General features: G+C 50.6%; 1 protein-coding gene across 8 annotated transcripts in view; it reads left to right on the forward strand.

Moving 5' to 3' along the window:
* The first annotated feature begins 2776 nt into the window (after positions 1-2776).
* LOC138826385 (ataxin-2) overlaps positions 2777-16661 on the forward strand; it is a 70936-nt gene continuing 57051 nt past the window's right edge. For 7 of the 8 annotated variants that reach the window (XM_070021484.1, XM_070021487.1, XM_070021486.1 and 4 more), the window contains exon 1: positions 3224-3504. In XM_070021484.1, coding sequence (XP_069877585.1) covers positions 3239-3504 — 266 coding nt within the window. In that variant the 5' untranslated portion in view covers positions 3224-3238. Of the gene's footprint in view, positions 3505-16661 lie in introns of all 8 variants that reach the window. The other variant, XM_070021483.1, reaches the window with a different exon arrangement.

A 16661-nucleotide genomic window follows, 5' to 3' on the forward strand; every position in this document is an offset into this window, starting at 1 on the left:
CTGATACAGAACACAACAGAACCAATGTTAAGTGAAGGAAGACAGACACAAGAGGCCATCTATATAGCAAGATTCCATTTATATGAAATATGAAGAACAGAGAAGCCTGTATTCATACAGAAAGCAGGATAGTGATTGACTGAGTCTGAGAATGAGAACCAGGAGTAATTGTAAATGGTCACACAGGATTTCTGGCAATGACATTAGTAGGAGTGCTTTATGCCTCTTGAGACTCATTATATGATACACAAAGTGGGTGAGTTTCAGACGGGAGCAGTGGCTCCAGCCTGCAATCTGAGCTATCATGGTTTGAGGTCAGTTTGCGTTAAAAACAGAACAAAAACAAAACAAAACAAACTTCACATTCCATCTTAACCCAAGGGTTGGGTGGTGAAGGACAATTCCACCATCCCAGCTGGGATCACAAAATCACAACTAGGAGGATGGTGGTCCAAGCCCACTGAGGCATAAAATAAGACCCTGACTCAAAAAATAGCCAACACAAAAAGGGTTGGTAAAGTGGCTTCAGGTGTTAAGAGTGCCTGTATAGCAAGTGCAAGGCCTAGAGTGTGTGTGTTGATGTGTGAGTTTCATAGTGTGTAAATTATGCCTTAGGAAGATTAACTTTGTTTCCCAATAATAGTGGAACAAAACTTGAGTTTTCTCAGCCTAAAAAATATTAAATTCAGGGCTGGGAAGGTGGCTCAGTGGTTGAGTGCTTACCTTGCATGCCTGAGGCCCTGGTTCGATTTCTCAGCACCACAAAAGCAGAAAAAGCTGGAAGTGACACTGTGTCTCAAGTAGTAGAGCACTAGCATTGAGCTGAAGAGCTGAGGGACAGCGCCCAGGCCCCGAGTTCAGGTCCCACGACTGACAAAAAAAAATTAAATTCAGCCGGGCGCGGGTGGCTCACACCTGTAATCCTAGCTACTCAGGAGGCTGAGATCTGAGGATCGCGGTTCAAAGCCAGCCCGGGCAGGAGAGACCATGAGACTCCTATCTCCAATAAACCACCAGAAAACCAGAAGTGGCGCTGTAGCTCAAGTGGTAGAGGGCTCGCCTTGAGCTGAAGAGTTGAAGCCCCACAACCGCCAAAAAAAAAAAAAAAAAAAAAAAAATTAAATTCAGCTCTATCACTTTTGGACTTTTGGCAGGTCTTTCTTTTTTCTTTGTCTCCTGTGCTTGGAACTTGGTCCTTCCATGGAATCATGCAAACTTGGGCTCAGAAATGTCGGTCAAATAATTAAATTGGAGGAAAGTCACTGTACAAATACAAATCTATTTTCTGTTTTTCTTTTTTTTTTTTTTAATTGCTGCTTATTTATTTGTTGTCGGTCGTGGGGCTGAACTCTGGGCCTGGGCACTGTCCTGAGCTCTTCAGCTCAAGGCTAATGCTCTACCACTTGAGCCACAGCCCCACTTCTGGCTTTTTCTGCTTATGTGGTCTGAGGAATCGAACCCAGGGCCTCATGCATGGAAGGCAAGTGCTCTACCACTGAGCCACCTTCCCAGCCTGTTTGTTTTTCTTATCTAGATTTTTAGTTCCAATTTCTTCTAAGCTGTATTTTTTTTTAAGTTTTAACTGGGTTTTTAAAAGGAATACCATCTTTCTCTTCTCAGTCTTCCTTTTGCTGTAGCAGGGAAATAAAGATGATTTCAGAGTTCTTGCTCTTCCAAAGCTTGTTATATGCAAGCATTTAACTTGGCCTGCAGGTTAGTTCCAATTTTAAATTTTAATTGCAGACTTCTGGTTTAATCACTTCCAAGTTTTTCTAGGTCTTTTATCTGGACAAATCTTACACACTGCGGGGGAATTTTGTCTCCCCTCCCCCCCTTATTATTTCCTGAAGTAATTTCACTTTTGAAGAGGCTAAAGTTAAAAACACTACTGAGCTGGCTGGCTCCATAAGTTAAAGTAAAACTTCTAAAGGGATTAAGAGTCTAAAGTTCACTTTTTTTTTTTTTTTGGTGAGTTCTGTTTGGCTGCACTGAGGGAGACCCCATTTATCCAAAGTGAGACCCCCCATTTACCCACAGCTCTACCAATCACGTCATTTCCTTTTCAGTCTCATGAATGAGGAAAAAGAAGTTCAAGTGAGGGAAAATGGGTTCAAATGAAGGTCAGATGCCCCAAAGAGTTTTCTGGGTATTGTGTTGCTGGGGTGGAAAAAGTGGAGAAAAGTTACCCAGCTGGAGTTGGCCCCGGGTTGAGTGTGCGTGAGTGTGTGGCTCAGCTCGTCTCTGCCGGGCCACTCGCGGTGGCACGGGGGACCTACTGTGCGCCGGGGACACAAAGGCAACTGGGGGGGCGGGGGGGGGCGACGTCGCGTCCTTTCGGTCCCGGCCCGGTGCGTCGCGGGCCTCCGTCCCCGCCCCGAAGGCGCCCGCGGGCCCGGCTCGGGGTTGCATCAGGTGGGGGCAAACGAGGTCCTCCGAGGAGGCGGAGGACGCTGAAGGAGGCCGCGGGGAAGCGGGCCGCGCCGCGACCGCTCGGTCCGTGCCAGGCCGGCCCCGGGAGGCCGGGGGACCCGGGCGAGCCCGCCACGCCCTCCCCGAAGGGCAGGCCCGGCTCACGGAGGGCGGATCCCTGCAGGCCCGGCCGCTGGGCTCAGGCCCGACCCCCGCGAACGCGGCCCGGCGCGGCGCCCGCTCCTCACGTGTCCCTCCCGGGCCCTGGACCGCCTCACGTTCTACTTCCGCCTGACCCTTCCGACTTCCGGTAAAGAGTCCCCAAGCCCGCACCTCCGCGCCCAGTGCCTCGCCACGGCCGGCTCCGATGCACTCGGAGGCCGCAGCTCCTCGGGGTCCCGAGGCGGCCCCCGAGCCTCGCCGCCGCGCCGCCGCCTGCGGCGCTCCCGGGCGGCGCTCGCTCCCGCGGACGGCGCGGCGCGGCGGCAGGGGCGGCGCGGCCGCGTATCCCTCCGCCGCCCCTCCCCCGCGCGGCCCCGGCCCCCCTCCCCGCGGGCCGCGCTCGCCTCCCTCCGCCTCAGACTGTTTTGGTAGCAACGGCCACGGCGGCGGCGGCGCGTCCCTGCCCGGCTCCCCGCGGCTCCTCGGCTTCGGCGGGCCTCCCCGCCCCTTGGTCGTCCTCCTCCTGCCCCTCGCCCCCCCGGCCGCGCCGCCCCGCGCCGCCCCGCTCGGCGCCCGCGCGTCCCCGCCGCGCTCCGGCGTCGTCTCGGCGCGCCCGGCCCCCGGCTTTCCCCGCCCGGCGTGCGAGCCGGTGCATGGGCCGCTCGCCATGTCGCTGAAGCCCCAGCAGCAGCAGCAGCCGCCGCCGCCGCAGCAGCAGCAGCAGCCGCCACCGCCACCGCCGCCGCCGCCGCCACCCGCGGCCGCCAGTGCCCGCAAGCCCGGCGGCGGCCCCGGCCTCCTCTCGTCGCCCGCCGCCGCGCCGGCCCCGACCTCGGTCTCGTCGTCCTCGGCCGCCTCCTCCTCTTCCTCCTCCTCCTCTTCCTCCTCCTCCGCGGCGGTCGGCGCAGGCGGAGGGCGGCCCGGCCTGGGCAGGTGGGTGTCGGTGCCCCAGCCCCCTCCCCGGCTCCGGGCCTGGCCGAGCCGGGGCCTCGCGGCCCTTCCCCCGCGCCGCCGGCCCTGCCCGTGACCCGCCGGCCTGGGCGCGGGCCGGGGGGCCTGCGCGCGGCGGCTGGAGCGGTGCCCGGGGTGCGGGGCGCCTCCGCGGGTGTCAGGCGGGGTCCCCTCCCCCAGGCGGTCAAGATGGAGGGACCCTCGGTGCAGCCGGGCAGCGCGGAGCCCCGCGGCCGCCAGCCCCCCCCCCGCCTCCTTTTAGCCCCTCCTGTCCCCGGTGGCGCGGGGGGTGCGGGGTCCGCACCCCCTGCTGGAACGTGAACGTCCCGGCCTCGCCCCACGTTGGGGCTCCGGGGAGGGAGGGAGGGGAGGGGAGGGCAGTGTCCCCCGTGCCCGGCCCCCGTCCGGGTCGTTACCCCGTGTCCTCCACCCCCGTGCCCGGGGCCGGCGGGAGGACGGGCGAGGTGGGTGGGCGGCGGCCCCGGCTCCCCTCCCCCGTGGACGTGAGGCGGCGGCGGGGGCTCCCGAGCTCGAGCCCGGCGGCGCCGGGTGGCGTCTCCGCAGCGAGCCGCCCTCCCCCGCCGAGGGCCGGGGCGGGCGCGCCGGGTCACCCCGCGGCCTCCCTCCCACCCCGCGGGGCCTCCGGGGCGCGGCGGCGGCGGCCGGGCCGCAGTGCCGCGCGGCGGCCGGGGCGCCGGTGCATTGTGGTGGGCGAGGGCGGCGGGGCGCCGGCGCGCTGCGCATTTTCTCCCAGCCCCCGCCCGGGTTTCCGAGCTCTCGGGCGGCGGGGCGCACGGCGGGCGTCCCCGAAGGTGAGTGGAGGCGCAGGTGCGGCCTCGCCGGGCCGCGGCGGGAGCGCGGCCGGCTCCGGAGGGCGTGTGCGGGAGGCCCGCGCGGGGCGGGGCGGGGCGGTTGTCAGTTCGTGTTTCACGAGCTAAGAAAACGCGTAGTGTTCAAATGGAGAGGCCGATGCCAGCCGGCCGACTGGGCTCCATTGTGGCCGTGCCCTTAACCTAGGGAGCGCCGGCGCCTTCCAAGGGCACGCCGGAGCGTCCCGGCGCCCCCGGGCCACCCGCGCCGCCGGCGGCCCGCCGGGGCCCGAGGGGCGGGCAGGGCCGGGGCCCGAGGGGCGGGCAGGGCAGGGCCGGGGCGGCCGGCCCCCTCCGCGCGCTGACCTCCGGGGCTTCCCAAGGCGAGGCCCGGATTTTGGTGCCCATCCTCCGCAGGCCTCTCCGCGGGATTCTCGCTCACAAGCTCGCGAGCCGGGCGAGTCCGTGTTTGAAGGAATTGGGCGCGGGGAGCGCCGGGTCCGGCCCGAAGCCTCCCGCCCCCCGCCCGGCCCGCGGGCCGCCGGCTCTTTCGGTGGCATTTAGTGAAGTCCGAAACGAAATGCCACGCAACTTCTGACCAGGCGGCCGGTTTCCCGGAGGCCGCTGCCGCGTCCACGAGTTCCGTGTGTACGCTGCCTTGGCCCTCCTCGGCCTGCTCAGACCCTAAAGCGGGGTGCCTCAGTCCCACGGGGTCGTTCTGAGTCCTTTTCGTTGGAGCGTAACTTGCACCCCTTCTTGGTACTGGATAAGTGGAGCTCTGTCTTAGGCTTTGGATTCGTTGGAATGTTTAATTGTTCATACCGAGCTTTATGTATTTATTTGTTTATTTTTGTCGGGAGTGGGTCTTGAACTCGGGGCCTGGGCGCTGTCCGGCCACTCAGCTCAAGGCGAGCAGTCTACCACTTACTTGAGCCACAGCGCCACTTCCGGTTTTCTGGTGGTTCATTAGAGAAGAGTCTCTCGGACTTGGCTGCCCGCGCTGGCTTTGAACCGCGAGCCTCCCGAGTGGCTGGGATGACAGGCGTGAGCACCGGCGCCCGGCCGGTCTGTAATAGTTTTGTAGAATTGTCTTCAGATCGTAATCACCTCACTGGATTTTTCGTAAATCAGTTACAGCTTTTAGGGTGTCCTCATTTGTGCCAGCAATTAAAACAAGATTCTGGGAGTAAGGCAAAGAAAGAAAACGTTCTTTAAGTCTATCATGTTTCATTCAAGGAACATCTGACACGTCAGGTTTTTTTTTTTTTATGACTTTCAGAAGTAACAGTGTATACACTTGACTATTGTACTCTAGGGAAAAAGTGTAATCTCAACGGTCAAGTTTGAAGGTAATTTTTCCCCCTTGCTACTCTTTGTGAGACAAGGTCTTGATGTTCAGCTCAGCCTGGCTTGGACCCTGCCTCTGCCTCTCCAGTGCTGGGATTAGTCAGGAGTCCCCATGATCGACTCTAAAGCCAATTCTCTTCCCCCTTCACCCCTTTCTTTTGCTTGGGTTGGAGCTCCACTACTTGAGCCATGTCTTTTCCTGCCAGCTTTTTGCTGTTTCTTGTTGTTGATGGTCGTGGGTCTTGAACTCTGGGCCTGGGCGCTGTCCATGAGCTCTTCAGCTCAAGGGGAGCGCTCTACCACTTGAGCCACGGCCCCATTTCTGGTTTTCTGGTGGTTCATTAGAGATCAGAGACTTTCTTGCCCAGGCTGCTTTGAACCTTGATCCTCAGATCTCAGCCTCCTGAGTAGCTAGGATTACAAGCATTAGCCACTGGTGCCCAGCTTTTTGCTGGTTTTCTTTTTTTTTGTCGGTTGTGGGGCTTGAACTCTGGGCCTGGGCGCTGTCCCTCAGCTCTTCAGCTCAAGGCCAGCGCTCTACCACTTGAGCTACAGCGCCACTTCCGGTTTTCTAGTGGTTTATTGGAGATAGGAGTCTCACGGTCTTTCCTGCCCGGGCTGGCTTTGAACCGTGATTCTCAGATCTCAGCCTCCTGAGTAGCTAGGATTACAGGCGTGAGCCACCGGCGCCCGGCTTTTGCTGGTTTTCTAGTGGGGCATCTTGAGGACTTTTCTACCTAGGCTGGCTTCAGATCTCCACCTCCCAAGTAGCTAGCATTACAAGCATGAGCCACTGGAGCTTGGCTTAGGTCCAGTTCTTACCCTTGATTTTAACCTTTTTTTTTTTTTGGCCAGTCCTGGGTAGATCTGCTCAACTATTACCTTTTCTATGACTGTTCCTCTAATCCATTTAAAACTGAAACCCATCCCCTCCCCAAACTCCATCCACCTTAATCTGCTTCCTCTAATCCCAGTCTTACCCAGTATCATACATTCATTGCTGGGGCTCTACCACTTGGGCCAAAGCACCACTTCCAACTTTTTCTGTTTATGTGGTACTAAGTCATTGAACACAGGGCTTCATACATGCTAGGCAAACACTCTACCAGTAAGCCACATTTGAGTCTGGGGCTCCCCCCCACCCCCAATTGCTAACCTGTGGTTAAGTTACTGCCTTTGTACTTTTGTGGCACTGTTAGCATTCATCATTGGTTATTCCATATCTTCCCCTTCCACAGTCCCTTCCCTGTTCTTGATGAGTAGTTTTTTTTCAAGACTCTTGCTCTGTGGTTTAGTCTGCCTCAGCCTCCTGGGCTCAGGATTTAAGGAGTACACTATCATGCTCAACTTATTGCTACCCTTTTCTCAAACCTAAAGAACATTAACATTTCTTTGGGTACAGGATACCATGTGAACAAACACTAATTTGTTCAGTTTTTTGTGATGTTACAGATGAAATCCAGGGCCTCAGACCTCCCCTTCCTCTTGAAAACTTTGATCTTCAGCTTGGTGCTTCTATTGTTTCTTCCTCCTGAGGCATTCCAATTTAGAAACTGTTGTAGTTCATCATGCTTCCATGTAAATGTCATTGAAACATTCATCTCTGAATAGCTTCTAAAAGACTTAAATATCTACACTCAGTATGAATTTATTGAAAATATGCAGAAGATAGATGTTCTAATAAATCAGGCAGTGTCTCTTGATAGTGTGTGTGTCTATTCTACAAAGTCTCCCTAGGAGTGTTTCCAGGCTGGCTTTGAATTCTTCATTATCCTCTTGCTCCAGACCCCACACTCCACTCTGGAGTTTATATTCTAATGTAGAACCCAAACAACAAGAATTTAAGTTAGCAACAATTGTATGATATTGGGTAAGACTGGGATTAGAGGAAGCCGATTAAGGTGGATGGAGTTTGGGGAGGAGATGGGTTCCAGTTTTTTTTTTTTTTTTTTTTTTGTCAGTCGTGGGGCTTGAACTCTGGGCCTGGGCGCTGTCCCTCAGCTCTTCAGCTCAAGGCGAGCGCTCTACCACTTGAGCTACAGCACCACTTCCGGTTTTCTGGTGGTTTATTGGAGATAGGAGTCTCATGGTCTTTCTTGCCCGGGCTGGCTTTGAACTGCGATCCTCAGATCTCAGCCTCCTGAGTAGCTAGGATTACAGGCGTGAGCCACCAGCGCCCGGCGGGTTCCAGTTTTTTTGTTTTGTTTTATTTTGGGTCCGTCGTGGACCTGAACTCGGAGCCTGGGCGCTGCTCCTCAGCTCTTCAGCTCAAGGCTAGCGCTCTACCACTTGAGCCACAGCACCTCTTTCGACTTTTCTTTTGCTTATGGATGCTGAGGAATCAAACCCAGGGCCTCATGCATGCAAGGCAAGCACTCTACCACTGAGCCACCTTCCCAGCCTCTGGGTTCCAGTTTTAAATGGATTAGAGGAACAGTCACAGAAAAAGTAATAGTTAAGCAAAGATTTGAAGAAGGCTTGAGTATTTTAGGCTTTTTCATTTTTCTTTTGGTGGGTCATGGGGCTTGAATTCGGGGCTTGAGCGCTGTCCTTGTGCTCTTCAGCTCAAGGCAAGCGCTCTACCGCTTGAGCCACAGTGCCACTTCTGGGTTTTTTTGAGTGGTTTGTTGGAGGTAAGAGTCTCACGGACTTTTCCTGCCAGGGCTGGCTTTGAACCACGAACCTCAGATCTCAGCCTCCTGAGTAGCTAGGATTACAGTCATGAGCCACTGCTTTTGTGTTTTTTTGTTTTTCGTTTTTGGTCCTGGGGCTTCAACTCTGGGCCTGGGCGCTGTCCCTGCGCTCTTCAGCTGAAGGCTAGTGTTCTACCACTGGAACCACAGCGCCACTTCCAGTTTTCTGAGTGGTTTATTGGAGATAAGAGTCTTGTAGATGTTCTTGGCCGGGTTGGCTTTGAACCTCAAACCTCTCAGCCTCCTGAGTAGCTGGGATTACAGGCGTGAGCCACAGGCCCCCAGCTTGATTTTGTAATTTTTAATTTAAGCTGTCTCATCCTTTGTCAAGTCATTCTTTGTCAACTCATTCTTTTATGTGGGGAGTGATACTCAGTTTGTTTATCATCAATCTACTTAGACCAAAAAGTTAATGGACACTTAGGTCCATTAGAGATAAACTGTAGATGGCTATTAATAAGGGGCTTTGATTTTTTTTTTTTTTTTTAGGGGAGGCAGTGTTAATTTAAGTTCATGAAGAAAATATACTTTGTTTTAGTTTTGGTTCTGGTTCTGGGGCTTGAACTCAGGGCCTGGTTGCTCTCCCTGAACTTTTGTGCTCAGGGCTAGTGCTCTGCCACCTGAGCCACAACTCTGCTTCAGGCTTTTAGGTGATCACAGGCTTAAGCCACTGCCTGCAAAAGTATGCCTTTTAAGATACGGCAAAACCCCCAAATTGTTCATCTGTGTTTGTCAAAGTAAAACGAATCCTCTAGTTAGAGTTTGTATTCTAAAGCAATGTAAACATTCATGATAAGTTTGTGGTGGTTGTGGTGTTTGTACTTTGGTTAAACATATTTTGTGTGTTTCTTTATTAGAAAGTTACAATGGAGGATGTTAACTCAGATGATAGCTATTTAATAGCCATATGTTTTCACTTACAGGAGGATCTGAGTTTGTTTTTGTTTTTATTTTTTGGTTGGTCTTGGGGCTTGAACTTAGAGCCTACGTGCTAACCCTGAGCTTTTTTACTCAAGGCTAGCTAGCACTCAACTACAGCACCACTTCCAGTTTTCAGGTGGTTAATAAGAGTCTCATGGACTTTCCTGCCCTGGCTGGATTCGAACTGGGATTCTCAGATTTTTTTTTTCTCCTGTCGGTCATGGGGCCTGAACTCTGGGCCTGGGCGCTGTCCATCAGCTCTTCACCTCAAGTCTAGCACTCTACCACTTGAACCACAGCACCACTTCCGACTTTTTCTGCTTATGTAGTGCTGAGGAATTGAACCCAGGGCCTCATGCATGCAAGGCAAGCACTCTACCACTGAGCCACCTTCCCGGATCCTCAGATTTTTAGCCTCCTAGGAGTTATGATTACAGGCATAAGCCACCAGTGCCTGGCTAGAACAATTTTTTCATCATAATTTCAGCATAGTAGAGTGTTGTGTTTTCCTTGAAAGGAATTTTAAGGTTTTAGAAGATTTTTTTTTTTCCTTAGGATTGTAACTTTCTGTTTTGATGGGGTGATAGTAGTGTTTTGATACTGTATAGACAGGTTGTTGTAAACAAAGTTCTCTTTGTATAGCTCCTTGAGATGACCGACAGCCTCGTGGAGTTGAGGACAGTTTTGCAGCAGCCTGTCCTGCTGGTCCCGAGGGCTTTGGAAAGCTTGTCTAGGTCACCTGTGCATCTCTCCTAGGGTTTAAGAGGTCACTGTAGTTGGCTGTTTTGCAAGAATGCTATGATAATAGAAAGTGCAATATTACTTGTTTTTTAATGATGCTTTGCCTCCCGGATATCAGACTTCTAAAGTAGGACAGTTTTCCTAGAAAATGTACCCAGGGAGATTGAAGGCACACACAGTCCTTGCCCTTTTTTTGGTTGGTCGTTGGGCTTAAACTCTGGGCCTGGGCGCTGCCCCTCAGCTCTTCAGCTCAAGGCGAGTGCTCTACCACTTGAGCCACAGCACCACTTCTGGTTTTTTCTGGTGATTAATTGGAGATAAGAGTTTTTTTTTGTTGTTTTTTTTTTGTTGGGTCCGGTTGTGGGGCTTGAACTCTGGGCCTGGGTGCTGTCCCTTAGCTCTTCAGCTCAAGGCTAGAGCTCTACCACTTGAGCCACAGTGCCACTTCCGGCTTTTTTCATTTTGCTTATGTGGTGCTGAGGAATCGAACCCAGGGCCTCATGCATGCAAGGCAAGTGCTCTACCACCAAGCCACCTTCCCAGCCCCTGGAGATAAGAGTTTTATAGGGACTTTTCTGCCCTGGCCTGCTTTGAACTTGGATCCTCAGATCTTAGTCTCCTGAATAGCTAGGATTATAGACGTGACCCACCAGCACCCCACCAAACATGATGACTTCTTGTACTTTCGTAAATCTTTAAAAAGACCTGGATATAGTTAAGATTAATCATGGTTGTAGTTTTTTTTTTTTTTTTTAATTTTTTCTGTTGGTCATGAGGCATGAACTTGGCCTGGGCGCTGTCCCTCAACTCTTCAGCTCAAGGCTAGTGCTCTACCACTTGAGCCACAGAGCCACTTCCAGCTTTTTCTGCTTATGTGGAATTGAACCCAGGGCCTCATGCATGCAAAGCAAGCACTCTACTACTGAGCCACCTTTCTGGCCCCTGTACTTTAATTTTTTAGCTGATTTTTTGAGCCAAGTAATACAGTTTTCTCCTGGGGCTCAAGGTCTTTATTGGAAATCAGGAATTTAAGATGTCAGATTTTTGTGTGGAATCCAGAAAGAGAAGTTCTCTTGTGCCTCTTTCAGAGTTCATTGCTCTTACCTTACACATGACTCACCTAGGATTTTTTTTTTTTTTTTTTGGTCATGGGGCTTGAACTCTGGGCCTGGGCGCTGTCCCTCAGCTCTTCAGCTCAAGACGAGCGCTCTACCACTTGAGCCACAGCGCCACTTCCCTAGGATTTTTTAAAGTGGCTTATTAATAAATGGGTAGGTGAAACTTTGAGAAGCAGTGAGAAAGTGTGCGAGAAGTTATGAGGAGAGCTTCGGAGAGCGCAAGGGCCTAAAAGCTGCCGCCATGGGCTGCTTGGAGCCCAGCGGGCTTTCTGTTTCATAGCACGTACCTCATTAATGGGCAAGACAAAGTTAAATTACTTTTCCTATCCTAAAGTATTTTTCAAATTGCAGGTCATGACCCTTTAGTATATTGTGAAATCACTGTAATGGTTCATGACAAAGCATTTTAATTTTTTTTATTATTTATTTACTTATTTATTTTGTTGGTCGTGGGGCCTGAACTCTGGGCCTGGGCGCTGTCCCTCAGCTCTTCAGCTCAGGGCTAGCACTCTACCACTTGAGCCACAGCGCCACTTCCAGCTTTTTCTGCTTATGTGGTGCTGAGGAATCGAACCCAGGGCCTCATGCATGCGAGGCAAGCACTTTACCACTGAGCCACCTTCCCAGCCCGAAAACAGTTTTAGAAAAATGAAAATGAACAGAAAATACCAGAATATTGCATTATTGAAGGTAGGATTGTTTTAAGAAACTTCTGAGTTAATGTGTATATAAGGTATTGCAAAGTAAAATAAACTTTGTTGATGACATGGAGGTGATGTTACTGCTGTAGAGATGCAAAGTGGAGTGAAGAAATATTTCTAGGTTAGGTTTTGGAGCCAGTTAAATTTTAATTTCTAGGGGCTGGTGGTCTGGCTGAGTGGTGGAATGCTTGCCTAACATGTGTGAGGCCTTGGATTCATTCCCAGCACTTCAGAAAGTAATAATTATTTTGTATAAATGTGTCTCCATTGTATGGGACAGAATTGTTATCTGAAATTGAAATTTTAGCTGGGTGCCAGTGGCTCACACTTGAAATCCTAGCTACTCAGGAGGATCACGGTTTGAAGCCAGCCTGGGCAGGAATGTCTGTGAGACTCCTATCTCTGGTTACCCACCAGAAAACTGGAAGTGATGCCAAGGCTAAAAGTGGTAGAGCTCAGGGGCAGCACCCAGGCCCTGAGTTCAAGCCCCATGACCAACAACAACAAAAAAAAAAAAAAAAGAGAGAGAAATTTTCCTGGGTATTATGTATTTCTTCTGGGAACTATGATGGCAGGAGCTTTGACTCTATTGTGCTCTACTCTTGGATCTGTTTGCATGGAGTAGGTGGTTGGATGTTTGGGCAAGTTCCTCTTGGCTCAGTTTCTGCTAGGCCTGGTGTTCTTTTTGCATTTTTGGCCCATAGTGGCCTCTCCATTGAGAATTGTGTAGGTCTGAAGGTAGAAAGCTCTGCTGGCCAGCCTGACTCCACTGCTGCAGGGCTGGCACCAGATCCAGGCCTGCTTGTTTTTTTTTTTTTTTCTTTTCTGTTATGCTTTCTTCTCCTCTGCCTCTATTTGCTCCCTTCTATGCTGGGTATCAAATCAAGGGTCCTTTATGTTCAGCTCTACCATTGGTTTCTACCCCTGGGGCTGTATCCCAGCCCCTGTTTGTTCCTAATACTGTGTTGGGGGGTTGGGGGTGTGGGTGTGGGTGTGGGTACTGGTACTGGGGCTTGAACTTAGGGTCTCTCCAACTCAGTTGGCTTTTTCACTTAAGGCTAGTGCTCTACCACTTGAGCCACAGCTGTACTTTTGACTTTTTGATAGTTAATTGGAGGTAAGAGTCTTCCAGAGTTTCTTTCCCAGTCTGGCTTCAAACCCTGATCCTCAGATCTCAGCCTCCTGAGTATCCAAGATTGCAATCATGAGACCTAACCTGATTTCGATTTGTTTACTTCCCCCTTCCTCCCCCCCACTCTCCCCCAGTTGTAGAGATTAAACTCGGCCTGGGTGCTGTCCCTGTTTGTGCTCAAGGCTAGTGCTCTCTTGAGCCACAGTGCCACTGCTAGTTTTTGAGTGGGTTAATTGGAGATGAGAGTCTCATGACTTTTCTGCCCCTTGCTTCTTAGCATGATCCTTAGATCTCAGTATCCTGAGTGGCTAGGATTACAGGCATGAGCTACCAGTGCCCTGCTTACTTGTGTGTGTGTGTATATGTATGTGTGCGCGCGCACGTGCATGCGTGCATTTGCGTGCACGTGCGTGCGTGCGTGTGTGCGTGTGTGTGTGTGTGTGTGTGTGTGTGTGGTGGGGCTTGAACTCTGGGCCTGGCACTATCCCTGAGCTCTTTAGCTCAAGGGCAGCACCACAGCGTCACTAACAGTTTTCTTGGTTAAGTGGAGAGAAGAGTCTCAAAGACTGCTGTCCAGGCTGGCTTTGAACCACGGTCCTCAGATCTCAGCCTCCTGAGTAGCTAGGATGACAGGCGTGAGCCACTGGCACCCAGCCCACCTTACTTACTTACTTTATTTATTTATTTATTTTGCCAGTCCTGGGGCTTGATCTGGGCACTGTCCCTGAGCTGCTTTTTCTCAAGGCTGGTACTCTACCACTTGAGCCACAGTGCCACTTCTGGCTTTTTCTGTTTATGTGGTATTAAGGAATGGAACCCAGGGCTTCATGCATGCTAGGCAAGCACTCTACCACTGAGCCATATTCCTAGCCCCCGGCTTACCTTATAAAATTTATTTTTATTTTTTGGCCACTCCTGGGGCCTGATCATAGGGCCTGTGCACTATCCCTGAGCCTCTTTGTGTTCAAGGCTAGCACTCTATCATTGAACCACAGCTCCACATCCAGCCTTTTCAGAGCAGTTTATTGGTTTGTAATCATGATCCTCAGATCTCACCCTCCTGAGTAGCAGTGATTATAGACTTGAGCTACCAGTACCACAAATGCCTGGCTTGATATGATTACTTTTGATTTGTAGATTGCTTCTGTGGTATGTATGTCTTTGAGACTTTTTTTTTTTTTTTTGGTGAGTTGTGGGGCCTGAACTCTGGGCCTGGGCACTGTCCCTGAGCTTCTTTTGCTCCGTATGAATGTGTGCATTCATTCATTCCTTCATGTGTTTTGAGTTGGGGTTTTGTTGTGTGTTTTAATGACCTCAGACTGCAGTCCTCAGGCCTCAGACTCCTGAGGTCTGGGGTTACAGATGCCCACCACCATGCCTGACTTTATGTACCCAGGGCCTCATACATACTAGCAAATGCTCTTCTACTTAACTATAACCCAGCCCTCTATCTTTACATTTGAATTAGTTAATTCACCCTCACAAAGACTTTTTAGCCTACCATGTGTTGTTAAAGAAATTTAGTTGAAATTCACCATATTTTGGGTTTAACTAGTATTTGTAACCTTACAATATCTTAGTCTACTTTCCTCACGCTTCCTGCACATAGTTATGCCAGTGAGCTTGCTGAGATCTAGCCTTCAGTTATATCTGGAGGAGCCTTTTGTTGTTGTTGTTAAAATATAGATTATACAAATGTGGATAGAATGGCATGATGAACCCTTGCATATCAGTTACTTAGATTCAACACTTACAAGTCATGCTTTTTTTTTTTTTTTTTTTTTAATCTGTCGTGGGGCTTCAACTCTGGGCCTGGGTGCTGTCCCTGAGCTCTTCAAATAAAGGCAAGCGCTCTACCACTTGAGCCACAGTGCCACTTACAGCTTTTTTTTTTCTCTGCTTATGTGGTGCTGAGGAAATCGAACCCAGGGCCTCATATATGCAAGGCAAGCACTCTACCACTGAGCCACCTTCCCAGCCCCCCACCTGTGTTTTTAATCAATATAAACTATATTATTATTGTTGTTATTGTTGGTGGTTGTGGGGTTGAACCCAGGGCCTGGGTGCTGTCCCAGAGCACTTTTTTGCTCAAGGCTAGCCCTGTATCACTTGGAGACACAGCATCACTTCCAATTTTCTGGTCGTTAATTGGAAGTAAGATTCTCAAGGATTTTCCTGCCCAGGTTGGCTTTGAACCATGGTTCTCAGATCACAGCCTCCTGAGGAGCTAGGATTACAGGCGTGAGCCACTGGCACCCAGCTTAACCTCTATTATTAAATTGTGTAAAAACTGTTTCCTTTTTTTAAAAAATTGGTGCCAGTAGCTAGAACTTGAACTTAGGTCTTGGTCAGCTTCTTACTCACTACAGTACTCTTACCACTTGACTGCACCTCTTGTCCAGCATTTTGCTGGTTAGGTGGAGATAGAGTTATCATTAACTTTTTAGACCTCAATCCTGATTTCAGCCTCTTGAGTCTCAGGGATTACATGTGTAAGCCACAGTGCCTAACTTTATTTGTATAAATTTCATTCTATTAATTGGACTGGCATTTTGGTGTGTGTACTTGTCCATGCGCACACATGCTTGGGACTTGAATTCTGAGCCTACCACTGTCCCTGGGCTGTTTTGCTTAAGTCTAGAATTCTACCACTTTGAGCCACAGCTCCATTTTTGGCTTTTTAGTCCTTAATTGGAGATAAGAGTCTCACGGACTTTCCTGCTCAGGCTGGCTTTGAACCATAATCCTCAGATATCAGGCTCAAGAGTAACTAGGATTATAGGTGTGAGCCACCTACACCAGGGTTAAATGACTTTAACCTCATACTATGCTATTAGTGGTCTATAACTATTAAAGGCATGGAATTGTAGATTATGTTTTTCTACTTGATCACATTTAGGATGAAATGTGACCTTGATCTTTTTGTGGTATTATTCTGAGATTATTACTTCTTGTCCATCATTGAGCCACCCTAAGTGGAAAACCTGAAATCTTTTTTTTTTTGCCTGTCATGGGCCTTGAACTCAGGGCCTGGGCACTGTCTCTGAGCTTGTTTTGCTCAAGGCTAGTGCTCTACCACTTGACCACAGCGCCACCAGGCTTTTTTCTGTGTATGAGGTACTACAGAATTGAACCAGGGCTTCATTTATGCTAGGCAAGCACTCCACCACTGAGCCACCTTCCCAGCCCAACCTGAAGTCTTTAACTTGCAGCAAAGTGTGATGGGACAGGTGCAGAGTTGTTTTTGTTTTTGTTTTTCCTGGTCCTGGGGCTTGGCTATGCCTGAGCACTGTCCCTGAGCCTGTTTGTGTTCAAGGCTGGCCCTCTACCATGTGAGGCACAGTGGTAGAGTACTAGCCTTGAGCAAAAGAAGCTCAGGGACAGTGCCCAGGCCCTGAGAACTAGCAAAAAAAAAAAAAAAAAAAAAAAAAAAAAATCTCATGGGGACTTTCCTGCTGGCTGGCTTCTAACTGTGATGCTCAGCTCTCAGCCCCCTAAGTAGCTGGGATCTCAGGTGTGAGCCCCCACGCCAAGCTGCAGCATTCCAAATGTAGCCCACTGAAAATACTGTGAAAGTTACGTTCTGCATAGGAACATCAGCTATATGTGAAACACAAATGAATGGTGAAAAATATCTTAAATTCTAAACAGTTTGGGACTCAAGCATTTCAGATAAG

Source organism: Dipodomys merriami, unplaced genomic scaffold (assembly GCF_024711535.1).
Source record: "Dipodomys merriami isolate MVZ:Mamm:240054 unplaced genomic scaffold, mDipMer1.0.p SCAF_142, whole genome shotgun sequence".
NCBI lineage: Eukaryota > Metazoa > Chordata > Mammalia > Rodentia > Heteromyidae > Dipodomys > Dipodomys merriami.